The following is a 27,378-nucleotide window of genomic DNA, read 5'->3' on the forward strand; positions in this document are numbered from 1 at the left end:
GTAAATGGTAAATGGCCTGTATTTATATAGCGCTTTACTAGTCCCTAAGGACCCCAAAGCGCTTTACATATCCAGTCATCCACCCATTCACACACACATTCGCACACTGGTGATGGCAAGCTACATTGTAACCACAGCCACCCTGGGGCGCACTGACAGTAAATAATTTACAAGAAAAAGAGTATTACATGAAAAAAAGTAGATCCTTAGGAAGCAGATGCCATCCTTGAACCCTTTCCATACATGCTTACTGTACAGAAACACCTTCACATTTTATGACAATCCACCCAAATAGAAAGAAAATATATTTACAGCTAATCAAATCAGTGGTATGTGAACAGAACATGAAAAAAAAAAAAAGCAATACTGGCTTTATCAAGAGGAGTAGCTCTACAAATACAAGCTATTTTCAATACTGCAGTAAAATGCCAATATCCACACAAAGACACACAGTATGGAATAACAAAAATGCTAATAGCTTCAGGGAGGTGATTAGAAAAAAAACATTGTATAATATAATTTTGACAAAAACGGCCACTGATTTAAAAACAAAACAAAACAAAGCTTTGCATTATTTATGAAGACTTTCCCAAATTAAACCCAATTGTATATGAACTGGGAAGCAGGAGGGAAAATGTATGGCAGCAACTGATCTTTTTCCCATTAGTTAGAGCCAGGCTAACAAGAGTCACCACGCATAGAATGGAAGTGTTATGCAGAACCATTACCGTATTTTCTGGACTATAAGCCGCTACTTTTTTCCTAGGTTTTGAACCATGAGGCTTATACAAAGGTGCGGCTATTCTGTGGATTTTTCTTCCACCGCTAGGGGCGCTCTCACCGGAATTGGAATCAAAAACAAGACAGACGAAAAATCAATGCAAAGAAGAATACGATACTTTTTCTTTAGCAGACAGAACACGCACAACAAATTACCAACTGGTAATTATTTTCAAATCCTCGCCCCTTCATCGTGGAAACCACACAAAGAAGTTCATATGAGTTTTAAGTTGAAGGCCATCAATCTTGCTATCCAGGAAGGAAACCGGGCTGCTGCACGCAAGCTTAGCGTCAATGAATCTATGGTGAGACGTTGGAGGAGGCAGCGGGAAGAGCTCATGCAATGCCAAAAGTAGAGAAAAGCTTTCAGAGGACATAAAAGCAGGTGGCCTGAACTTGAATATGTCCTGGAGGACTGGGTGAATACACAGAGAGCAGGTGGCCGAGGTGTACTCACTGTACAGATCCGACTGAAAGCCAAAACAATCGTCCGCGAAATGAATATTGAAGATTTCAAAGCTGGGCTGTCGTGGTGTTTCAGATTTATGAGACGTAAAAACTTGTCCATCAGGGCAGATGGACAACCTGTCCATCATGCATCATGGTGCCAGGATAACCATCTCCAGCTGAACGTTGGCAAGACCAAGGAGCTGGTGGTGGACTTCAGAAGGAGTCAGCACAGAGACTACAAGCCCATTATCATCAATGGAGCTCCAGTGGAAAGGGTGCAGTCCTTCAAATATCTCGGTGTCCACATCTCCTCAGACCTGACATGGGCTGCCCGCATTCAGGTCCAGACCAAAAAGGCTAGGCAGCGCCTGTACCACCTACGACAACTGAGGAAGTTCAGGGTCTCTCCAGAGATCCTCGGGATTTTCTATACAGGCGCTGTGGAGAGCATCGTCACACAGAACATGACATCCTGGTTTGGGAACAGCTGTGTTAAGGACCAAAAAGCTCTTCAGAGAGTGATCCGTACAGCTGAACGCTGCTGCAGGATTGCTCTCACCCACTTCAGGACACCTACACCAGGAGATGCCAGACTAGAACAGCACAGACACTGAAGGACCCGTCCCATCCTGGAAACAAACTGTTCCTACTTCTGAAATCCGGTAGAAGGTTCTGCATCATCTGGGCAAGGACAGAGAGACTCAAGAGGAGCTTCTATCCCCAAGCCATCCGGGCCCTAAACCTGGAGGTACAACAAAGTATTTGCAGCCACTTGACATCAGTGTGAATCGGGCATTTAAAGCTGCACTCCAGGTTGAGTGGGAGACTTGGATGACAAGTGGTGAGAAGCATCCTTTTCTGATGTCTGTCAGTGGATCCTAATACCGGTTATTTTCTTTTGTTTCTGTTCCGTTTTAATCAGCTAAGTTGCTGCCGTTAAAAGGCACTGAAAGAATCTGTTCAGGTACATACATGTACATTTACAGTACAAAATCGTTCTGTACATGCAGTAAATATCTAATTTTTCAACATAGATATCTGCGGCTTATATACTGGTGCGCTCTATAATCCAGAAAATACAGTACTTGTGCTACTTTTACACAAAAAATCTTCTTTTTTTTTTACGCATCAAGCTACTCTGAATTTTGCATCACTCTGAGTAAGACCGGCTGGTAAGCTTTCCTAAATTTGAAACACAGAAAGAGTTATGTGCAACTACATATGGAATTACAGATCACTGAGGAATAAATGTGTGTGAACTCCTTGTGAGAACAAACACTGTTTCCACTTCCTTTCCTGCAAACACCCTACCTTTCTTTTTTACCCACACAAGGACAAAAACAGCACACAATTAGTGATGGCTTGAGTGAGCTGTAAAGTGCCTTTGCTCTGGGGTATTAGTGAGGCCCCTGACTCAGCCCAGGGTTTGCTCATCCAACTTCTAGAGAGCCTGGAGCTCGAGGAGCAGCGTAATGCCATTTAACGAGATGTTGTTCACAAAAAAACGTTGTGAAATCTCATGACTAAGAGCCAAACCTTTCTAAAGCCAGCTCCATATTCCAGCTCCTTTGTGACTACAGTCTCGATCTAACAAAGTAGACATTGGACGCAATACATTTTTCTGGGATTCTGGGTTTTGTAAACTGGCTGAGGTTGCTTTCAAAGATATCTGTATTCAAAAGATGGAACAGAATAGAGAAGGAATCCCACAGGAAGGCCCACAGAGCCACGTTTCTTGCTAACGTTATAGTCTGATGTTGTAGTTCTGCTGTTGTGAAAAAAAAAAAATCCTGCTGAGATCAACGTTTGAGTGAAGGAAAATTCAATGTGGCGTCCCCTTTCTTCTCAGCTCCAGAGTGTGCAGGCCCTCCTGCCGACCCAGAGCGTGCAACGTGCCGACTTTGTGGGCCATCTCTGTGGCAGTGATGTCAATCTGGGCGTACTTGGTGGAGCTCTTTCCTGTCAGGACACAAAAGTGGGACTTCTTTTAACTCAATCAGTGTACCATTTAATTATTCATCAGTGTTGTGCTGCACACAAAACTAGCTGCACAGAGCAGAAGCTATTAGATGATTAATCTGACAATGGAAATTTTAAAAATTAGCTTGTCATTTTAGAAATATTCCAACGAGTGTATCAGTATCATACAATATCATATCGTACGTTTACCTCACTCACAGAAGCTTTTCATGCGCTTTGCTAAATTCCTGTCCTCTTCTACGATTTTATCTTGTGGTGCGCCCCAAGGTTCATTTTTGGGGCCTGTCTTCTTTGAAGACATCTCATATCATTGTTTGAGATGATGCCCAGTTGTACATGTCATTCAATGTTACCAAATTATTTGTCTTATAAATAACCGGATGGCAGCCAATTGTGTATTTTGTCTCACTTTATTGTTATTATTGTAATTTGTTATTACTTCCGCTGACCAAATTATCTCTGGATCGCATCCTTGGATAGCCCAGAATGCTGCCCTAAGGTTTCTCACCAGTTCCTCTGAAAGGTCCCTTGTGACACTGATTCTGCCCTCTTTAAACTGGCTCACCACAAAGTTCAAAGTTCAATTTCAGATTCTGATTATCACTTTCCAAGCTCTTTGTGGTGCCTCCCTATATTAGTGAATTTCTACATCCATACATAACTGCTAGGTCTCTGATGCAAGTTGATCAATGCTTCTTGGTTGTACCTCAGTCCAAGTCGAGGATAAAAGGAGGTTTTCGCTGCCATGTTGTGGAACTCACTTCCACTAGACTAAAGATCTGTTGACACTGCTGATACCTTTAAAGGGAAGGTGAAGACCCACCTATGCAAACGTGCTTTTATTTGGTTTTATCCTTTTATGCTGTTTTAATGCTCTACTGTCTGACATTGTGAAGCAATTTATACTATTCTTGAAAAGCACTACATAAATAAACTTTACTTTCTTATATCAGTGCTGTGAAAAAACATTTCCCACCTTCTTTATTAATTAGCTTTTTTGCCTTTTTCTCTCACTTAAATGTTACAAATCATCAAATTTTTATATTAAACAAAAATAAACTGTGAATATAAAATGTAGTTTTAAATGATGATTTCATATTTACTCCATAATATTTCTTTTGTTTCCCTTTGGTTTACACATTTGCAGATGTCTTTGGGCATTTTTCATTAATCCCAACATTCTTTTGTCAACAAGATTATGGAAATGAATTGTTAGAGGATATAATCATTTCTTGAACTTGAATCATTAATTGTGGAAGTGACAAAAAACACTCCTAGATCATCTTAAAACATTAATACATACATATATATACACACCGTATTTTCTGGACTCTAAGCCGCTACTTTTTTCCTAGGTTTTGAACCATGAGGCTTATACAAAGGTGTAATTATTATTAATTATTTTCAAATCCTCGCCCCTTCATCGTGGAAACCACACAAAGAAGTTTGTATGAGTTTTAAGTTGAAGGCCATCAATCTTGCTATTCAGGAAGGAAACCGCGCTGCTGCACGCAAGCTTAGCGTCAATCAATCTATGGTGAGACGTTGGAGGCGGCAGCGGGAAGAGCTCATGCAATGCCAAAAGTCGAGAAAAGCTTTCAGAGGACATAAAAGCAGGTGGCCTGAACTTGAAAATGTCCTGGACTTATACATCTTTTTTTTTTTAATACGGCAGATGCGGCTTACAAACAGGTGCGCTCTATTGTCCAGAAAATACGGTATATACATACATATACACACACACACACACACACACACACACACACACACCTCTGCCCTCGCTGCCAGTCTGCGTGCTTCAAGAATGAGACAGCGCATCACAACACAAATCATATGCAAATGATTTAGCTGAAGCATTTAACATTCCTGTCATGCACTGTCTTCCATATGCACATTACCATAATGTACTGTATACCTTGTGTGAAAATCATATAAGCAAAATGTCAGAGTTTAAACCCACAACATCAGTCCTCGTGCACCAATATGTGTCTCCTGTTAGAGTCCTGTCGCCTTACAGTGCCAGAATTGAGGACATCAAAACCGGCTCCTCACGACACATAAATAGTCCCTGGAGGAGGGTCCCATTAGGGCCACTGAGTTTACAGCTGTGATCTGAATGCCCTGCGACCCCCTTTCAGTGCCGAAATAGGACACTCCTCCTCCCAGGTGACAGATTAATGAGGCCGCATGCCGGGATATAAACTGTATTGCTGACATTAGACATTAACCTCATGTCAGAGCTCGAGCCACGCTGTTCGTATTCTCGAGGGCAGTGACGCTAGCGGCCAACGTGTCTGTCAATTACGGCTCCGATGACAAGGACTCAGCTGTCTTTTACCAAGATGAGAGGAAATCATCTCAATTGTTTGCGAGCGATTCCAGTAACTCTGAGTAGGTCGAATAGAATTACACATAAATATGTAACTACAATGGCTTTCATCCTTGCGTAACGCTGATACACCAGCTTACTGTAAGTTGGCTCTTGCACAGAACACTTTTGCACATTGAGCAAAAGCAAAAAATACCTCACACTATGAGTATCAGGGCATTACTGAGATCATTTTGTTTCTTAAATCAAGGAGGTGGTCTCTAAAATTCAACAATTTGCATTTTGGACAGTCCCGGGAAAATCTCACAAATATACAAAGACAATCTGAAGAGAGAATAAAAGGAAACAATGATTTTACAGCTTACTCTCCAAAAACGCAGGACGTGGTTCATCAGACCTGACTAACACCAACTCTAATAGTTCGCCCGCAGCTTCTTTTACTTCCTCTTACGCCAACACGTGCTTGTTCATAGGGGAACTTTGCATTGTTGGATTTCTGTCCATAATGGCATTTGATGAGCTTTAGATGAACATTGTTTTGAATTTGCTCTGCATAAATAAAATGGATCGACTGCAGGATGTGCTGCGCACTCTGGCACTCTGACTCTGTCTGTGGCTACACAGCAATGTGTCCCACGACAAGCTTTATCACAGGCAGCAATCCATGGTGGTAACAGGCACTAAAGACAAACTATAGCTTAGGTTAGTAAGAAAGTTTTACAGGAAATTGGTGCTAAATGAAAACATTGGACAAATGTTACTGCTTACTGGCTGGTGGTGCTATAACATGCAGCCAAAAAAAGAGGTGCATTGAGGTGGACATAAAAATTCAGGATTAGCAGAGTCATTAGGATTCATCTTCTGTGGGTCATGAATGTGATTACAACATTTCTTAGTAGTTTGTTCAAAGGTTAATGGAAGACGTGCGCTGCAGACCGACTGAAAATAACTACACAAGTCTGAGAATTTGTTTCAGTTTGTAATATTTGACAGTTTAACAGCCGGTCTTGAAGACATTTCCTTGTGCCAAAAAAGACAACAGCTCACTTCAATACCCAGCCTATTAAAATTCAAAGATTTATTAATGAGACAAACTTTTTTTGCTCTATACTTAAGCTTACAGCATCATGTGGTGGTTGCAGTGAATTGCCACCGTCTCTTCTTAGAGCAGTTCCCTTTAAACCTGCTTTCAATAAGCAATTCTGCACCACCAATCAAAAAGCTCTCTGTAGATTAATGCTCTTATTGGACAAATAAAACACAGTCTTGGTGACATCCTTTAAACTATAATCTTGTAACATGACAATTTTCCAAGTGTCCACCCTGACTGGTCCTCACAGCTGCCGTTTGCAGTTATACGGTATGTATAAATCGAAAGCAGAACATTCATTCCTCAGACACCAACTATCTGGCGTTTATCTCCTTTACTAACCAGAAGATATTCATGCCTCCTTACTTTGAGCTGGCAGATGTGCGGCAGCCGCTTTAGTGCCATGCACAGGATCCTGCAGCTCCAGCTCCATGTAGTTGAGCTGCTTCTTGGACGTGGGGCTAACAGGAATATTCACATACGTCACACCTTCACCGCGAGGTCTTTCAGCAAGCGGAGCCTCTGGGGGGAACACAAACACGGCCCCTGAAAATGCGAGAGTAAATTAAGCTCAGACGGTGTTAGGTTCGTTTCTGTCATGCTTTTTCTTTTTTTAACGTGTGAACACTTGTTTTTAACAAAAATCCCCCACAGAAACTAAAAATAACAAGCAATTTGTCCTGTTGATAATATGCTGTTTTTTTTGCACCTCCAAGCCTTCACTGTCAACCAAAATCTATTAAAAACATAAAAGAACAATGCCACCTGGGTTCAGCACAATGAACACACACTACACGTATTTCTAGATTCACTTGTGTTTTCTAGACAGTTTGTGTTTCTTAACATGATAAATGCTGCCCGAGTGCAACAGCCCATGTTTAGATTTCCTGTCGTGAGGATTCCCGTGGCATAGAGAGACAAGCTCAAACGGGCTATGACGGCACACAGTACCAATCAAGTCTTTCTCAGAACTGATAATAATTATAAGATTAAATTGAACCAGACTTACACTTTGACACTTCTTTGAAACTGGATTTGTTTTTGTCATTATAACCTTAATCAAAAGCTAAACTTACCCTCCAGTCTGAGCAGCTCTCCAGGCTGCAGCCCAGTGTCAATTAGATATATTCAAATACAGACGTCCACAACACAAGTATCAATACGGTTTCCAGCAGTAAAAACAACGGTAGCTATAATGGGATCGGCAGTCGCACAGGAACACAGCGTTTCACGATGAATTGGTTCTCTCCCCGCCCCAGAGACTAATTATGTGAAATTAGCTGATATGCCCCAGAGATAATTTATGGGATACACATTACGTCCTCGAAGCACAGAATGCTTTGAGGAAGTAAAACTCAATTGTTCTTTTAATCATCATCAAGCTGTTTTGTCATGCGGCTGTATAGTGTATGAACGTGTCCAGATCAAATATCTGAGGGTTTATGGAGCAAAATCTCATTTTTCTATTAGCAAACGTTCATTAAAACTTGAATAGGAACACCCAAACCTCTTTGATTTTCCTGTCAAACACACATTATTGCCAGATTTTTTGCCTACAGTGGATTGCACATCTAATTAATTGTGCCAGAAAAATTGTTTCAAATCACAAGAAACAGCTCACGGCTTTATCTTCATAAACCTAAAAGCTGAGAAAGGCAGATTTGCAGTCAAGTTTTCTGCTGGCTGCAGAAATGATTAGTTCAGCATCTCAGTGATACAGCTTCAGAACAACCACTACATAAAATATGTGCATATTTCAGCTCTGTGACACACATCACATATTTTTTTTGTGGTGCCTGGGTATGCATTAATGCAGTGATAGCTGCAACCTTCAAAACCAGAGTACAGTACGCTCAAGGATATCTTGAAATTAGCATAACTTGAATACTGCTCTGTGAATAGAGACCAGTGAAAATCACTTATCCTGAACGGTGATATAAACGTTTGCTGTCACTTTAATTTTGTGCAAATGAGAGTCAAGAAAGCCAAATGAATCTACATGCTTTGTGGTTTTACTACAACAAGTACTGCGGTACTGTTCATAGGAATCATCTAACCCGGTTGATGGGCTTACATGACAGGTACAAAAAGTTGTCTACCAGCACAAAATAGATGAGCCATGGCAGTCACACACTATCAGAGTTTCGATGTATAAATATCTCTTTTGTTCTTTTTAACACATTTGCCCATTTGAATTTGTTGGGACAGGGGCATGATTAGCAACACGGTGTCTGGGAACTAAGGGAAAGAATTACTATAATGCTGAAATATAAACATTTTCACAGACTCACCTATGCTTTCTTTGTCAAATTCATTGTTTCATAATGCACCAAATCCGATCTAAAGGTCTGGACTTCGGATACATCCAATTTTCAGACACCTTCACTTTGATGTTTTCTGGTAAACATGCAGAATGTTGTTTGGCATCGCAGGCAAGACTTTTCCCTGATAATCAAATCATCTGCATGGCAGCATATGTTGCTCCAAAAGCTGTGTCTATTTTTCAACATATTGTTAGTGGTGCCTCCAAACATGTTACTCATGCTATGTGCATTAATGACCCTTTATACCATCACAGATGCTGGCTTTTTAACTGCGTGCTGACAGCAAGCCAGATGTTGCCTCTCATCTTTAGCGGTCCATAATTTAAAAAAAGAAAAGGAAAAAAAAAAATTCACATTTTGAGACCCGAAGACTGTTTTCCAACTGAAGGAAGGACTCTAATCTAGCCTCAATCACAGAGCACGAGGGGTCACTGAATGTTTGATGAGCATGCAAGTGATGCAAGTCGTACACTATGGCCTGCAGTGACCACATAACTAGAGTGCAGTTCAAGTAGCTGCAATTCAAGTCTTTAATAAACCCAACAGAGCTGACACAGGACCTGAGAGATGCATCTGGGCCTTCAGGTTATCCATCGACTGCTCACTGAAGCTTCATCAGAAATGGTTTAAGTGGAAGCGTTGCTGTCAAGAAGCCACTCTTAAAGAAGGGAAACAGGAAGAAAGTGGAGTGGGCCTTATGGAGTGATGAAACTAAAGCTGAAATGTTTTTGTTCAAACCATCCGTGTGCATGGAGAAGTTCAGGAGATAGAGACAACAGTGAGTATCTATAGCCATTTACAAAACATGGCGAATACTGTGTCATGGTTCGAGGCTGTATTTCTGCCAGTGGTGTTGGATCATGATAAGGCAATTCCATCAACTTGTGAAAGTTGGAACAGGGCCTGCAGGCTCATTACTGCTTCCAAAAAGAAAAAAGTCAGCAGCATAATGTGGTTGTTTCTGTCCTGGATGCAGTTTTCGACGTTGCACACAAAGACCATTTATCTCGTCTTTGTTCATATCCACGTTCTAGACTGTGTCGCCATTTCCTTCCTCTGACACGAGAACTGAAAACAGTTCATCGTTGCAAGAGTGCAAGAAAGTGGGATCAACTGGCAGGCAGACTAACAATCCCAAGGAATTGGAAGACTGGGAACAGGAACCAGTTTACAATTCCCATCCCTATTGTTCATGAATATCTTTTTTTATCTGCTGATTTTTGAAATGCAATGCAAAACTGATCAAATGATTAACTAATTATTTAATACTATAGTTTTATAGTTTCACTTTATTTTCAGCACTATTAAAAAAAATATGAAAAAACACACAGTCTTGTATTCATTATGTACAAAGTGGAGTCCAAACAGTAAATCATATATAATTTCTTTGAAATTATTTTAGGGAAAAACAATATCTGTTTTTATATTAATATCTGACCCCCCAAAAAAAGAGTGAATTGTTGAAAAACGCACCAATGCAAATACATTTTTCCCTGATTTACCCTCAAGGATCATAGTTGAGCTACAATACACAAACAGAGCCTGTGTTATCTTTTTCAAGTATAATGTCAACAAAAAATGTTTCATCATTAACTAAAAAGAAAACAAAAAGAATTCAAAAAGCCCAGACCCTTACAGACGTAGCAAAACAACGCACTGTTCCTAACAATGCAAACACTGCTGATCTGAGCCTGTGAACATTTATCTATCTTTCTTTGAGTCCGTTGCTGTGTGTGCATTGATGTTTAAAGATTAAAGAGTAGATCTGGATCACAGAAAAGATTTATTTTTTTTGTTTTTTTTATCTTCCGTCATTATTTGTCAATCAAAGCAACACAAAGCAGCTTGGTTGAGGCATTTCACAACTACAAACAGAAACATTAATCAGAGTGTGGACTCTGTAGTAGAACGTCTATAACCGTCTTATAGTAAATAAAACAATAGATGTTGGCGCATATATAATACCTACAGGATTATATATGCGCCAACATGGATTCATATTTCTCTTGTTGCAATTACCCTGTCACAGATAGTGCGTTACCATTGGCATACAGATTGTATAGAACAACATTTGGGAAAAAAGATTTCACCTGCTATTGACTCTTCCTAAATGGTAGTAGGCAGTGGCCATTACCCGCAGCTCAGAAGCATCAACCCCAGGGGACACTCTTACAATCAGTGAGAAGCCATTAGACGCCAGCAAAGTCTCAGTGGGTACAGCCTTTGGCAAAGTCTAACCTAATTGATCAGACACCAACCAGCTCTTGCAGGAGAGTGTGGTGCTTTATAATGGCTTCCATTACAACAGTGGATTTGCCCACAGCTCTAAGGCTGGGGGACGTCTCGATAATACACTTTGCAAAACCTCCAGGGGAGAAGTTAGAGGCAATACCTAACAGAGTTTAGTGACCCCCAGCTTAAAAAGTCAAGTGCTTTCGGATGGAAAACACAGTTCAGATAATAACTGTGTATTCAGGGTGAGTGGGTTTTGCACCTTTCCCACATTATTGTTGCAGAAGGACACTAAGCTGTGGTATGTACACAAAAAGGATTACAAAGACCTGTAAACCTCCCACAATGTACAATTTATGGCAACGTATGCATGTGGAAACCTTTGGGAATGGGAAAGCAAAATGCCCTAGTGTAGGTGTTTGTTTTTCTTTGACTAGAACACCTTACCATTTCACTCCCGCTCCAGTTTCAGCTTTAAATGAGACCTTCACCAGGACAACAACATCCACTTTTTGATGTGATAAACTTGTGTAAAAAGTTGAAGAGGCGGGTGCGTGAAATTAAAATAGTTTTTGAGAGCAAGACTACATCACAGATGTGCACGAGCCACAAAGACGGTCCTACCAAAATCCTATTTATGATAGTGTAGTCTATGTGGTCTTTAGTAAAGGCTGATTTTTAGAAATCAAAACTTATAATCAGCCCCTTGGAGGGCTGGAGGGTTTTTGCGTAATCTTGAAAACATGTCAAAGAATATTATTTGAATAATACACAGATTTATAGATGACATACTGTTTAGACCTTGCAAAGTTTCAGGTGGAAAACCATCTTCTTTCGATAATGTCTGCGCTGTATCAAGCGTAAAGCACGGAGGGGGAGGGATGATGATTTTTGCTTGTTTGGTAGTCATGGGACCTGATTATGAACTCTTCTGTGTACTAAAGTATTCCAGTGAAGCAATCTGTCTGATAGCCAAAGCATGTCTCGAACTGACTCCAACAACTGGGCAATGAGCCCAAGGACAGCAACAAACCTACAACAGCACGGCTGAAAAGGAAAAGAATCAAGGTGTAGCAATGAGTCCAGACCTGAACCTAACTGAAATACTGTGATAGGTACATAAGGAGCTGTGCCTAAACAAATGCCCGGAAACCTCAATGAATTAAAGCAACATTATAAAGAAGATTCAAGTAATTCAAGGGTTCAAACTGCTTACTTTGGTGTCATGCTGTTGGCAGGTTTTTGATTACGATGCCTCTTCCGCTGAACTTGGAAAGAAGCCCCTGCCTGTAAGCTAAAAGCTTTAGCATAAAATGGTGTATTTGTATTAATTCCCACCTGAGACTTGGTGGTATTCATTTTAATATCAATGAGATACTCTCTTCATGACTTTTATCATCCATGCAATAGCATCAGGAAAGGCTTCATTTTTTAGTATAACAATGATCTCAAGCACACTGCCAATGCAGTAAAAGATAGACAGACCTGGATAGAAAAACTCATAATCAGAAACCATCAGTCATCGATTGTAGCATCATCATAACAGAGAACAGAACAAAAGGTCCAAAGAAGAACTCTGAATGTCCTTCAAGAAGCCTGGAGAACTATTCCTGAACACTACTTAAAGAAATTACAAGAAAGGTGTTCATTCCAAACACTGACATTGATCTTTACACATTTAAAAAATGATTGCTGCACCTATTCCCTATTTTACTTGCAAAAAGCAAAGAAGTGCAGGGAGTTTTGCACCATACTGTAAAATAGCATTTCTATAATTTTATTATATTAGTATTCGTGTAAAATATTATTTAGTAAACGAATTCTAATAAGTTCATTGTTTAGGTGAATGACTGTTTCTAATGTAATACTTTCTCCAGGGGTGTTTCTTATTATGGAGATTTCCCAGAATCCTCTCTCCTTGAGTGACCAGGAGCTCCCCTTTAGTTTTGAGCAATTTTAGCTATTGATGCTACACTTAAGCAGCTTTTTTCCAAACAGTGACTTTTACTACAGTGCAAATTTGCAATGAAAAGGCTTAAAAATTTAGCAGCAAAAAATTTCTCCATACAAACTAGTTTGCATGGCACAACTATTTTACATGTAATAAAGTGCTAATTACCCCTTTGTTTACACTAATCTGACAGCTGGTGCTTGCAGAGAGTCTCTGTAATGCGCTTCATGTGCTATGTAGTAATAGCCACTTCATGAAGGCAAGTCCCCATCAGCATTACAGTTCACTGCCCTGACTGAAGTCAAGCAGGTGTATGGCGAGCGCGCCGAGATATAACATGTTCCTATGTTCAGCCTTGTGGATGTTATGCTTAGTGCCAGTCTGCTTTTCAGACTCTGAATGAGCCTCGTTTTATTTATTCATTTCAGTCCAAGCACACCAAGCAACAGGTGATGGTTTACAGCGATGTTGATTCAGGCGCATGACTCAATTTAATTCACTTTCCGTAAGTGGGCCCGGTTATTGTAAGAAGCCTGGGTAATGCACAGCTGAAAAGTGTTCAGAGCACTTTAAAAAACTAAAATGGTCCATTCAGAAAAAAGAAAAATCCATTTGTGCTGCTACGGACTTGAAAATCTGCATATGTTTGAATAGCTTGGCTGAAAAAAATAATGAACCAAATCGCTGAAACAACCTGGTTATGTTGATTGCCTGGCGTCAGTCTCACTCACCTTCAGTCTCTTGAAGGAACCTCTGCTGGCCGTAGCTGCCCATTAGTTCATACTTGTGTTTTTCCTGTGCCTGCAACACACATTAAAGTAAGCACTGCTGATTATAACTTGCATTGAGTGACATAAGTTTATTACATAAGTGTGACGATGACTGTTCAGTGGGCACATGAGGAGTATTTATAGACATTTGGAATTTACTCAGAACTCAGGGCTATGTCTTACATGTGCGAACACTGTGCAGCATCGCTACAGACAGATAACCATGAACTTTAGGCCCACTGCAGTGCAGAGCATTAAATAAGATTGTGCTCCAGTTTTAGTGAGCTTACCCATGTCTGTATGATGAACTGTTAGCATTTAATGCTAACATTACCTGATATGCTTTTCTTTGTTTTTGTATTGTTCAGCACTTTAAAAAGGCACCAGGCAGACCAAAGTGCTATATAAATAGACGACGACAATGATGACAATGATGATGATGACAATGATGATGATATTTAGCACTTTACTCTCTGGGCTATAGATGCTAATATTAAAGTTTAAAAATACAGAGTCCAGACACTAGTAGGTGACATAATGGTAGCCATCTTTTACAGTCACATAAAAAAGAACGACAGCACAGGACAAACATGAACATGTAATATGCTTGCAGTAAGTGTGTGTCTGACTTTATCAGTGTCTCACATTGCTGTGGAGGAATTCTGGCCCACACTTCTTTACAAAGCCACTTCAGCTCATTGAGATCTGCTGGTATTCATTTATGCACAGTCCTTTTGAGGTCACCACACCCTTTCCTTAAGGGTGGAGTCTTGACTTTGACTGGATGATTGCAGCACCTTGATTCTTTTGTTTCTCAGTCATACTGTTGTAGATTTGCTGCTGTGCTTGGGATCACTGCCCTGTTGCATGTCTTTAACATTTAAAATCCTAACTGAGGCCGTTAAGGTCTAAGGTGTAGCTCTTGGGCTTTTTGCAGTTTCTCTGAGCACTGCACAATCTGACCTTGGGGTGAGTTTGCTGGGAAGCACACTCCTGGGAAGAATTCCAGCCATCCTGAGTATTTTCTGGTTGTCAATAGTCTGTCTCGCTGCAGAATGATGGACTTCAAATGTTTTGAAATACCCCATAACTCTTCTCCGACTGATGAGCAGCAACAACTGCTTGTTTAAGATCACTGCTGATGTCTTTTCCTGTGTGTTATGCCTCAGACCAAGAAACTGCCAAAATGTCTGCTTTTTGTTCATGCTTGATGATGATCACGTAATCAAGTGTATTTGCGGCTGCTGCTTACCCTCTTAGTTCTTGTGTTTGTTTTTCACACAACTGTGAAAAACTCTCTTGCACATGACTGTATATAAAATCTATATCCTGGAGAGAATTTGTAAACATAGCGATGTAATCATGCAAGATACTGTCACAAAACTGAGCAAGCACACGTGAACGAGTGCATTAAATACATTGTTTTCATGCTAAAACTTCAGTTCATTATAGAGAAAATACAAACCCTTAAACTCGCTTATTCTAATCCAAATGCTTAATAATATCAGGACAATAGGCTCAAAACTACAAAATGCTTATTGGACATATTTTTCCATGTCTAATTTCAGATTTACTACTGAAGCCTCTTAATAACAAACCTCTATGGGTTGCCCTTTATTCTGTGTATTCAGTTAATATTCTCATGATATCAGACATTTCCCCCAAATGCTTAGCTGAACTAAGAGCACAATGAGTTGCAAAGTAAAAATGTGTGAGTTGTTGATAGTGTAAAGCGGATTACAGTGTTTTGGATGTGTCTACCTCTGGGTTCCTCTCCAGCATCCGACTCTCCATGATCTCATAAGCAGGATCGGCTCTGCGTCTTTCCTCTTTACTACTAAGCCTTTTGTCTGGTGAAAGAGACGATATTGTGCATTTTACATATAAGAAACAAAAACACATTTTATTATTGTAACTCATCGGAAAAAAATTATACCACATTGTGTTGCTTTCTTTTCTTTTTTTGTTTAAATGCACTTTGTGAACCAAAGCAGACACAATTTTCTCCATGCAAATGGAGGAATTCGTGCAGATCGAGTGGTGAGAACAAACAACAAAGGCTTGATTCATCATCACACAATACTAAGAGTTTTTTTCCTTTTTTCTTTTAAAGAACAAATAGTTAAATAGGATCCTTTTGTTGCTCAGTATGAATCATGGATAACAAGCAAAGGACAGAAATTGCACCCTGAATTTTGTTAAAATGTTTAAGATGTGTCATTTTGGCTTCATTTACTGTCAATATTTATAGATATAAATAAAATTATCATGTTGTCATCATTTGATCTGTGGAACAAATAATAACAGACCCCATCCTAAAATTTACTTATAACACACATATATAATTCCGACAATAGATTAATAAATGGTTACTCCTTTCCTAAAAAGTGGTCTTTCTGTGCTCACAAAAAACGTAAAAATTTACAGATGACATTTCATTTAAAAAGTCTTAGTTAATCTTTCTGTAAACAGGATTAAATTCACGAGAGACCACTTACACCCACTGGCCACTTTATTAGGTATAATGTTCAACTGATCAGTGATGCAAATGTCTAATCAGCCAATCACACGGCAGCAGCTCAGTGCATTCAGACATGGTCAAGACGACCTGCTGGAGTTCAAACTGAGCATCAGAATGAGGAAGAAAGATGATTTAAGAGACGTTTGACATGGCTACACTTCACACAAGCTCACTAAAACTGGATACTAAAATATTAGAAAAACGGTGTCTACTCTGAAGAGTTTTGAAGGGTCAGATTTTTGGTGTAAATAACATGAAAGCGTGTATCCGTCCTCCCTTGTATCAACAGTTCAGGCTGCCGGTGGTGTAATGGTATGGAGGACATGTTCTTGGCACACTCTGATCCCCTTAGTACAAACTGAGCATCATCTAAACACCACAGCCTACCTGACCGTTGCTGCTGAACATATCCATCCCTTTATGACCAGTGTACACTGATGGGAGGATAACACACCATGTCACAAAGCTCAAATCATCTCAAACATTCCCATGAAAATAAGTTCATTGTACTCAAATGACCTCCATAGTCACCAGAGCTTAATCCAACAGAGCACCTTCAGGATGTGGAGGAACAGGAGTTTCCCATCATGGATGTGCAGCCAACAAATCTGCATCTACTGCGTTATACTATCATTTCAACATGAACCAAAATCTCTGAGGAATGTTTCCAGCACCTTGTTGAATCTGTGCCATGAAGAATTAAGACCGCACTGAAGGCAAACGAGGGGCTCCAACCCAGTATTACCAAGTGGACCTAATAAAGTGGCCAGTGAGTGTATAAACCCTCTAAAAGCTGTGTCATTTTTTATTACACTTCTGCGAGACTACATGCATGGCACTATAAATACCCAGGCAATGTAGCGTAATGGTCAAAGTGTTTAGTGTTGGTTTCTGTGCACCTTTGCCATCTTAACTACAGAGGTAGAGGCAGTGAAGAGACCACCATGAGAAGAGGATGTATTACTAATGCTAAAGCTGAAGCTAAAATTATGGACGTTGTTGACAGCAGTAGCTGCTATCCAATCGTAACATGCTCATAAGGCTTTTTGTGGTTTTGTTCAGTGTTGTACGTAAACATCTTCAATGCAAAAGTACCACAACAACAGTTAACGATCACAGTTAATTACTGCAAACTTCCAAAAAGGACACAATCTGCTGTGTTTGATTTGACACATGACTCTCTCTCTCTGCTCTAGCAGGTAAAAGACTGACTGTAAATGACTGAGTTGGTACACAGTGACAGTCACAGGATAAACTATCATTCCTGATTTTGCAACTTTGCGGCAAAGCTCACCTCAAGGCTCAGCTCTACAAAGCAACACAAGTGACTGATTAGAGAAAATAAGCCAGGAAGAAAGAGTGGTTTCACTGAGAGAAACACAAGGAACGGGACAGAAAAAGATCCTCAAAAGGAACAGAATGGGGAAAAAGAGGAAACCAGCCAAGGATCTGAAGTTTGCGATCAGTTGAAGAGGAAACTGTCGAAGGTGGCCTCTTACCTTCACTGGTCACTGTCGATCCATTTATCTCTTCATACCAACACTGCCCATCCGCGCTCTGTGATGAATCGTTTAGGGCTTGGTACAGTAACTCCTCATTAGCTGGATGTTCTTGGCCTTTCTTCAGGTGCAGCCAAGTCGGAAAGCTTTTTAAAGGGGAAATGTTCCTGTTGCGCCACTTTTGAGCGGGCACGGCCCGTGGTGGAGGCTGGCAGTGCTCTCCTTGACACTTCAAACAGTTTTCATAAATGACAGCTCTTTTGTCTTGCTGTGAGTCTTGTAATGGTACTGCTGGTGCCAAATTAAGCTCATTACCAAAAGCAGGGCTCATTGACTCATACAGGTTCAATCTGTGTGTCTTTGCCTCTGGCTGGCTATCTGTGCCTGGAAAGCTGAGCAGATCAGCTAAAAGACAGGCTAATTTCTCTCTTCCTTTTTTTGGCAGCCGTGACTCCTCACTCATCTTCACAGTTGGCATCCCCGCACTGTGGATGATTTCAGAGCCAGGAGAGGTCTCCTGAATTTTCATCTCCGCACCAGTGTGTTCACTGGTACTGGGTCTGCATGGTGATTTGTCACCACTTTGATCTGCTGGATTAAAAATATGATGTTCTGGAGGCAAAATTAAAAAAAAAAAACAAAAACCAAAAACCTACAACAACTTTGATTTCTGTCCCAAATCAAAACAGCAAGCTGTGGCTGCTACATCAATGTTTTTTGCCCAGCGTGCTTTAAAACCGTTTATGCATGCAAGAGAAACCACACGCAGCGTGCATGAAAGACTTCAGAGGAGTATCCTTACCTGGTGTGGCAGGTATCACTGAAGAACTACAAGGGCTGTATGGAGTCCCCTGTGAAATATTGACGAAAAAAATGACTTTTATTTTAACAGTCCACTCTAGTATTGAAATATGAGGGAAAGGCTCGCAATGACCTACATATTAGTTTATTTTTTGTCAACAAAGCTGATAAAAAGAACAAAAGTGACTCAGGGACTTCACGCTTCAACAGCCTGGCTATGGCTCACAAGCCCACTACTTCCTCTGAGAACAAAAATCTATAAAATGACTCAAAATTATATATTTTTATTTATGCACTGAGTTTAAAAAGGCCCAGTCATTTCATTAAACATCTGCACTGTATTATTTGAGGAAATGCAGTAAAATTATGTTGATTTGACTGATTATGATTTCCAAATTATTACGATTCGCCTGATTTTGAGTGTAAATCAGGCGTCATGGCTGTGAATGAGTGTTATATCGGGGGCTGTCTGACTTCGGCATCACATGATCACAGGCCAGCGCTGCTTTGTTTTTTCTTATAAAACAATTACACAAACTCCCCAAGTGAGAAACCAACCAGGTTCCTTAAATCTTATTACATCCATGTGATTGTAATTATAATAGTCACGGTTTAATGTGTCCTGTGAACTAGCCCTTTTCCACTGAGCCAGTCAACACTACAGGGGTAGATGGTGTTGTTCAGGCTGAAGGAGTTGGATCCCCTCCCGTGGCATTCATGTCTGATCCACCTGGCCAATAACTAGTATTCATCTACTTCACTGTAGACCAACGGAAAATACAGAGCTGATTTTTTTTTTTTTTTTTTTTTTTTTAAATCTACCCAATCAAACAAATGCAGCTTGCACTCTTAAATAAATGCACTGCCAGCAGGTGGAGCTCTCTGTATTGAGTAAAAGTGACTAATAAGGAACAGAAAAAACCTTCAGCTACTTTTGTACCTGAAAGCAGCAAGCCATCAGATAATGCACTGTATATGTGTATAACTCCCTGTTACTCCAAAAGTCAACAAATGATTAATCCTTAAGCCATCGCTGGCCAATCAGAACATGTATCATGTATCATGCAATTCTGAAAAAGCAAAAAACTGTCTCCAATTCTAGCCCTGAATGAATTATAATAGTACTTTATTCACATAATATGCACAAAATCTTTGTCAAAATAGTCCCCAGATTCATTAATAAGATAAATAATTATCAGCTGTACCCCTTACAAAGACTACACTCTGAAAAAGAAAAATTCACACCAACTCTGACACCACAGAAGAAGTCAGCCAAAGCTCAAACAAAGAATACCACCAAAGTCTGTACTTGAGTATTTAAAAAAAATAAATAAAACAGCAAAATAGTTCGGCGCTCACAGGCGAGTGAAGCACGCACGGAGTTAAACAGCTTGAAGTGAAGGGCGTTAAAGGCATTAAATAAAGATTGTGTGTTTTGACCTAGATATGCATACACAGATATACAGATGCAGAGGTGTAATAAGGATAGAAAATTGCAAGTCACTCATAACTTACAAGGTGTGAATCTGCCATATTCAGTGACAGTGTAAAACTGAACCGAGTGCAGAAACACTAACGTGTTGGACAGATGGGCCGTGGGACTGTTAGTTGTTCTGACACCAAACGCAGCGCGGCATCACAGTCAGCCCGCACGATACCACAAAGGTCACACTGACAAGCGGGCTACAGAACAGATGATACACTGATGATAAAGCCTGTGCACACAAGCTGCTACTGCGTGACAGCAGGTTATATAATGGAGCGTGTTCACGAGACCATTTGAACAGGACTGATGACTTTTTTTCCTTCGTTTTTTGAAGTTTGATGGAAAAACAGATGGTTCATGAGAGCAGCTACGCTTGTTTAACCCAGATCTGATCAACATTCCCTTTTGCCAGAAAACAAACAGAATACTTGTGTTTCCACTTACCTTAACTCCACCGCATACAGAGCAGATGGTCACGATGGTTTTGGAGACAGAAGTGAAGGAGGTGCAGGTATTACAAGAGTCACTAGAGGGTGCCACCTTGGTTTTCTTATTCGTCACTGAAAGGCCCTGAAAGAGTTCACTGACTGACTGACTTTCAGTAGCTTCTGAGTGAGCCTCAGGGGTTGTGGCACTGCTCTTGTCCTGTTTTGCTGCCTCTGCTGTGAACCCTAAAAGGGCTGGAGGGTCTTTAGTTGAGGCGGAGGCTTCATTGTCTTTGGCACCTCCACCTGCTTCCTGTAAAACACTCCTGGGAGTGTCATAGACATACCTAAGTGAAGTTGGCACCTGGTAGTCACGTCCAGGAACAGCAGGACAAGTGCAAGGGCTGAGATCTTGAGCCAAATGTGGAGGCAAGCTTAAAAAAGAACCAAAGTCCTCTCCGGGGGTCATATCCAGACTGCCTGTGTAGGAGGAGAAACTGCCAGTGTACGAGGAATGGCTGCCAGTGGCGATGCCACTGTCTGATGAGCTCTGACGACCGATTTCCTGAAGTTGCCGGGGCGGCTTAGCCGCAGGCCGGTGTCCACCTCCCTGGTTGGCAGAAAGCTTCTCGCTGATCTGCAGTGGCACTTTAGTGCCCGTGTGGCTGACGTTTTCAGGTGGGTTGGAAGCCGGTTCAGTCCAAATTCCCAGCCGGCTGCCAATGCTGCAGTCTGAGTGGCTGGTGTCTGAAGTGTCAGAAGAACCGGAAATGCTGCGGTCGTCACCCCCAGCAGACGGGCAGTAAGTCAAAGAGACTGCCAAGACGAGCAGAACATAATTAAACCTTTAATGAATTTAATCAACAAAAACACTGCTTTCATCAACAAAGCACATTAAGGAATCATGACACACTCTCTTTGCCTCGGTCTTTTTTTCCTTCCACTTAACGGAACAATAAATCAAAGCACCTGCCAGCGCACCCAAAAACTTTAGTCGTGTTTTCTACCTGTGCCACTCCCATGAGAGAGCATGCTCAGTCGTTTCTCTAGCTCCTGGGCCTCGAGGTTCAGCTTTTCCTCTGAAGTGGTCTGGCTGCCACTAGGATCTGTAAAAAAAAAACAAAGGGCTGTATTATAAATAGCAGCCAGCATGATCTCAATCATGAAAAGTCGGGCAGAGAAAAATGAAGTGTAAGTGCTAAGTGTGATGAATCTCGACACTGTCAATGAGATATGGGATCAAATGTGACGCAGCTGAACCGCGGCGGTGACACGGGCACAGCTGCGAAAACACATCCAGCTACTCTAAAGACATGAGAGGGGACACTCTAAACTGCAACGGTCTCACTCAACTGTCTGTGAACGCGCAAACAGTGTCAGCCACAAGGTGTAAGTGAAAAGGAGTAAACAACTTTGCGGACGTGTGCTATTATTTGATCCCTGAGTGTAGCGTGCTGTTGGACAGGCAGAGAAAAGGGTCACACAGGGGAACACCTAGCAGTATTTGTGCAACACTGAGGGGTGTATTAATAGTGCTGCCACGTGGCTCTGCTGGTACGCGTTCTGCTGCTGGCGGCAGTGCATGAATCTAATGTGCCTTGGACCATCAAGGTCAGTTCTAACACTGGGCTGATATATTTTTTTATATCCATCTGAATCCTGCATCAGTAAAGTGGTAAATATACCATAAGTCTGAAATCCCAGGTGATGAGTACTGACCTCCAGTGTACAGGAGTGTCTAAAAAGGTGTTTGAAAAAGGTCACACTGGGAAAAAATTAAAAATAAAAAGTGTCTTTTTTTCCCCACATATTGACCACACATTCCTTTAATGGTGCCACTTGAGAAAGCAGGCTTCCTCATATACATATATTTATATTTATACATATAGGCTGAGGTTCCTCCATTATTTTTCCTTTAAGTATTTTGTAGATTTTTGTGGATTTTTCCTGTTTCTGATTGAACTCCATGCTTACATTACTGGACTACAACATACCTTTGCATGAGTCAAAGTTAGGGTCTTGTTGTAACCCCTTAGATCATCCTCTGCCTGAAACAAGCAGCTATAGCCTCTCCCTTTAAGCCGACTTTCTTCTGATTGCCTGCCACTCAGAAACAGAAGGTCTGGACAGCAGGTGGGTGGAGTTTCAGTGCTCATACGACCATATTTGAGATATCCTCTGACATCACAGTGTTTAGAGCAGTCTGAAGCCTGAGCTTTTGGCTCACAGAGATTACTGGCACATACACTAACCTCATTACTTGAAATTCTGGCCATGTTTAATATAAGCATCCCCTATTGTGGCAGTATAACAGAATATTGAAGCAATACTGTAGAAACTGCAAAAAAACTACATCTTAGAATCTACAGGCCTCAGTATGTTAAATGTCAAAGTTCATAACAGTACAGTTAGAAAAGGGCTCAACAAGTGTGATGTGTTTGGAAGGATTGCAGGAGAATGGCAGCGAGGTTTGGTTTGCAAAGCTGCATGTGAACAAGACTTCTGGAACAATTTCCTTTGCACAGATGAGACCAAAGTGGAGATGTTTGGCTGTGCACGTCTGCCAAAAGCCAAACAAAGCACATCAGCACAAACACCTCATACCAACTGTCAATGACAGTGGTGTAGGGGTGATGATTTGGGCTCGTTTTGCAGACCTCAGGATCTTGGCACCATGAACTCCTCTGTGTAGCAAAGTTTTCTAGAGCCCATCTGTCTAAAGCTCAAGCCTGGCTGAAACTGAATCATGCAACAGGACAATGATCCCCAGCACGGCAGCAAATCTACAACAGAATATCTGAAAAGGAAAAGAATGTGTTTGTCCAACCCGACTAAAATGCTGTGGTAGGACCGCAAGAGAGCTGTGCATACACAAATGCTGAAACTGAAAAAGGGTCTGCCTAACCATAACAACATGAGAGACTGATAAAGTCACTCAGTAAATGATCACTAAGTTAATGCTGTAAGGTTTTTGCTACTGAAACAGCTGTATTTCAGATTGTTAAATAGTGTAAAATGAGGAGTTTGTATTTTTATCAATTTATTCTCTCATATATATATATATATATATATATATATATATATATATATATATATATATATATATATATATATATATATATATATATATATTTATTTATTAGGGGTGCAACGATATTCGTATCGATATTGAACCGTTCGATACAGTGCTTTCGGTTCGGTACGCATATGTATCGAACAATACAAAATTTGTAATTTATTTTATCAACTTTCCTTCTGACGATGCTGTCTGTGTTGAGCGCTCAGTGAATCTGCGTTCGACTACTCCGCCTAGGCTCGACAGTGCAGCCTAGGCGGAGTAGTCGAATGCAGATTCACTGAGCGCTCAACACAGACAGCATCGTCAGAAGGAAGAGCGCAGGGCAAGCTAGCGAGACAGAAGTTAAGCTCTCCTTACAACATGGACCTCCCCCACCCTCATTCAGATCTGGCGTTTGGAATTATTTTGGTTTTCATGTGACGTATGACCCTGAAGGTAAGCGAGTCATGGACTAAAGTAAAACAGTATGTTGGATGTGCCATGCAATGCTCAATTACATGGGTGGGAACTAGTGTGTCGTTAACGGAGATTTGCCGTGTTGTGGCGTTAAGGTCATTTCAACGAGATTAACCTGAAAGCACTAGTGGGAACACAACGAATATGACTGCACATTTACGCCGACATCATCCTAGTGCAAAGACAAGTGGAAGCAGACAAAAAAAAGCAAGCATGCTACTAACTTTAGCCGAGTCATTTAGACAGCTGTTTAATATGCTGCTGAGAATATAGCCCAGAAGAAGCGGATAGTATAGCTTTTATTTTGGAAAGAGACATTTCTCTGTAATAAACTCTCTTTTCCAAAGATGAGTGATTCCTCAATCAGATACAGGGCTTGCAATATCGCTAGCCCGACGTCCTGGGGCTAGCGATCTTTTTCAGTCGGGCTACCAAAATCTATCTCTGCCCTGCCCGTCGGGCTATTGTAGGAAGGAAAAATATATGTCAATGCTTTTGCATTCTTTCAGAAATGTAGCTGGGTAATTATGTCATTGGCATCGGTGAGCCACTGTCAATATGTGACATATTGAAATCGCGTTTGAATTTGCGCTTGTTTTTTTGCTTTCACTTTGCAATCGTGCGAACTGTGTATAGAGAGCGACAGCACTGATCTGTGAGTGATGATAATTTGTGCACCAATTCCTCTGACATCGTCTTATTAATCGTTAGCTTACTATGCAAACATGACAAGTGAAATCTCCCGCAGCTTAAACATGTGAGAGGTTGATCGCGCAGAGAATCGCTGAGCTTATGTGAGTACGTGTGTAAAAGCAGCAGGATATATATTTTAGTTCTGCTGAGCCAAATAAGACAGGTCAGGGTGAAGAAGTGACAGCCAAAGAAAAGCTTACCACAAAACGGAGAAGTTATGACAAATCAGACTATAAGGCAAAAAGAAAGTGCAGCTTTATGGTTTCATGGACAAAAGAATTTCTGTGGCTGCAATATGACGAGCTAAATAACCAGGGCTGCACATAAGTGGTCCGCAGGTGCGCATTCGCTGTCAAAATAAAAAACACGCACAAGGGTTAGGGTTAAATTTAAAAACTGTACTTTTGAGTTAAAATATATATTTATAATTTTAATAAATGACAAATTAAAAAGGCATGAACATTTTTTTGTATCGAAAAAATATCGAACCGTGACACCAAAGTATCGAACCGAACCGTGAATTTTGTGTATCGTTGCATGATCAACAAGGTCCGCGTCAGGTGTTGAGGAACCAGGGCACCCTGACGAAAAGTGGGCTACTGGAACAAGAAGGCATCGGTGGGCAAGAGACGAAAACAGGGCGTTGTTGGAATGCTACTACGCAAGTAACCCCAGCGGAAGGGGCTACATGAATAGGATGAGGGACCTATGGATTCTTCGATACCCAACATCCACAATGACGGCGAAACAACTAGTAGCTCAGTGTTCCAACATTCGAAAGAAGGGACTGCTCTCACAGCTAGAGATTGACGAGGTACAACACAAATGCTACGGCAAGGAGGAGTCAGGACGCCAGGTCAGGGGGGCGATATCATCACCCCCACCCGAGATTGGGTACATAGCCCCAAGTGCGATAGGAGAAGGATCGTTGAGTGCGAGAGGAACTGACCTGAAAAATAGGATCATGGCCAAGCTTGAAACCTGGATCCCCCGTAGCCGGTTACCAAGATTACGTGAAGTACCCTCAGAAGGTCTGCTAGATGATGTTAATGCAGCACTACGGACAATACCTACAACCACGATTACCGACACTAACAAGCTGATCTACAATACGGCAGCAGTGATCAGTGAGATGCTTGGCTACAAGTTGAACAGCCACAAGGGGCAGTACCCTCCATGGAGAAGGAGGCTAGAGGGCAAGATCAAAGTAGCACGGAGGGAGGTTAGCCAACTAAGGGAGTTGCAGAAAGGTGCGACAAATAAGGTGCCTAAGAAATACAGCAAGCTGTCCATACCTGAGGCCTTGGAAACTGCCAAGCAAAGACTCACAGCCTTGGCCAGCCGCTTGAGGAGGTACACCAGAGAGATAGAAGGCAGGAGAATAAACCAGCTGTTCTCCACAGAACCAGAAAAGGTGTACTCTCAGTGGCAAGGGAACAATAAGAGAACAGTACCACCAAGGCTGGAGACGGAGCAATACTGGAAGAGCATATGGGAGAAGGATGCAACCCATAACGGCAATGCTCAGTGGCTAGTGATCTGAGGGCAGACCACAGCGACCTCCCTGAACAGGGTCCAGTAACCATCACAGTGGCAGATATCCAAGAAAGGGTCTCCAGTATGAAGAGTTGGACAGCACCAGGGCCCGACATGGTTCACGCCTACTGGCTGAAGAAGCTGACTGCACTCCACGAGCGTCTGGCAGCACAAATGAACCAGATGCTAGTTAACGAGAGACACCCAGAATGGCTAACTGAAGGCCGGACGGTCCTGATCCCCAAGGACCCCAAGAAGGGACCGGTCCCCTCCAACTACCGACCAATAACCTGCCTCAGTACTACATGGAAGCTCCTGTCAGGCATCATATCGGCTAAGATGAACAGGCACATGGGTCAATACATGAGCGGGACACAGAAAGGAATTGGCAAGAATACCAGAGGCGCAAAACACCAGCTACTGGTAGACAGAACAATCAGCCGAGACTGCAAGACCAGACTGACCAACCTGTGCACTGCCTGGATTGATTACAAGAAGGCCTATGACTCAATGCCCCACAGCTGGATACTGGAATGCCTAGAATTGTACAAGATCAATGGGACCCTAAGAGCCTTCATCAGGAACTCAATGGGGATGTGGCGTACAACACTAGAGGCCAACTCCAAGCCCATAGCACAAGTCACCATCAAGTGCGGGATCTACCAAGGAGATGCTCTGTCCCCACTGCTGTTCTGCATAGGCCTGAACCCCCTCAGTGAGATCATTAACAAGACCGGCTACGGATACCGACTACGGAACGGAGCAGTTGTCAGCCACCTCCTGTACATGGATGACATCAAGCTGTATGCCAAGAGTGAACGAGACATCGATTCACTGATCCACACTACCTGTCACGGCTGGGGGAGGGAGCCGTGTGGTGTGGAGGAAAAGGAGGACCCAAAATGCAGCAAACTGATGATACGAATGACGTTTTATTTACAGGGTGGTAGTGGCAAAAACAGGCAATGAAGCACGA

At 41.5% G+C, this 27,378-nt stretch overlaps 1 protein-coding gene across 2 annotated transcripts in view; it reads right to left on the reverse strand.

Moving 5' to 3' along the window:
• Positions 1-489: 489 nt before the first annotated feature.
• LOC146636603 (protein Dok-7-like) overlaps positions 490-27,378 on the reverse strand; it is a 53,704-nt gene continuing 26,815 nt past the window's right edge. The window contains exons 6-13 of one of the 2 annotated variants that reach the window (XM_085349604.1): positions 21,646-21,744; positions 20,658-21,454; positions 18,729-18,777; positions 17,927-18,538; positions 15,668-15,756; positions 13,868-13,937; positions 6,996-7,175; positions 490-3,189 (exon numbers count right to left, since the gene is read on the reverse strand). In XM_085349604.1, coding sequence (XP_085205730.1) covers positions 3,053-3,189; positions 6,996-7,175; positions 13,868-13,937; positions 15,668-15,756; positions 17,927-18,538; positions 18,729-18,777; positions 20,658-21,454; positions 21,646-21,744 — 2,033 coding nt within the window. In that variant the 3' untranslated portion in view covers positions 490-3,052. The remainder of the gene's footprint in view (positions 3,190-6,995; positions 7,176-13,867; positions 13,938-15,667; positions 15,757-17,926; positions 18,539-18,728; positions 18,778-20,657; positions 21,455-21,645; positions 21,745-27,378) is intronic. The other variant, XM_085349603.1, reaches the window with a different exon arrangement.

This window comes from Diplotaxodon limnothrissa, linkage group LG3 (genome assembly GCF_057381915.1).
Source record: "Diplotaxodon limnothrissa isolate DT_005_m linkage group LG3, D_limnothrissa_male_GT1.1, whole genome shotgun sequence".
Classification (NCBI taxonomy): Eukaryota; Metazoa; Chordata; class Actinopteri; order Cichliformes; family Cichlidae; genus Diplotaxodon; species Diplotaxodon limnothrissa.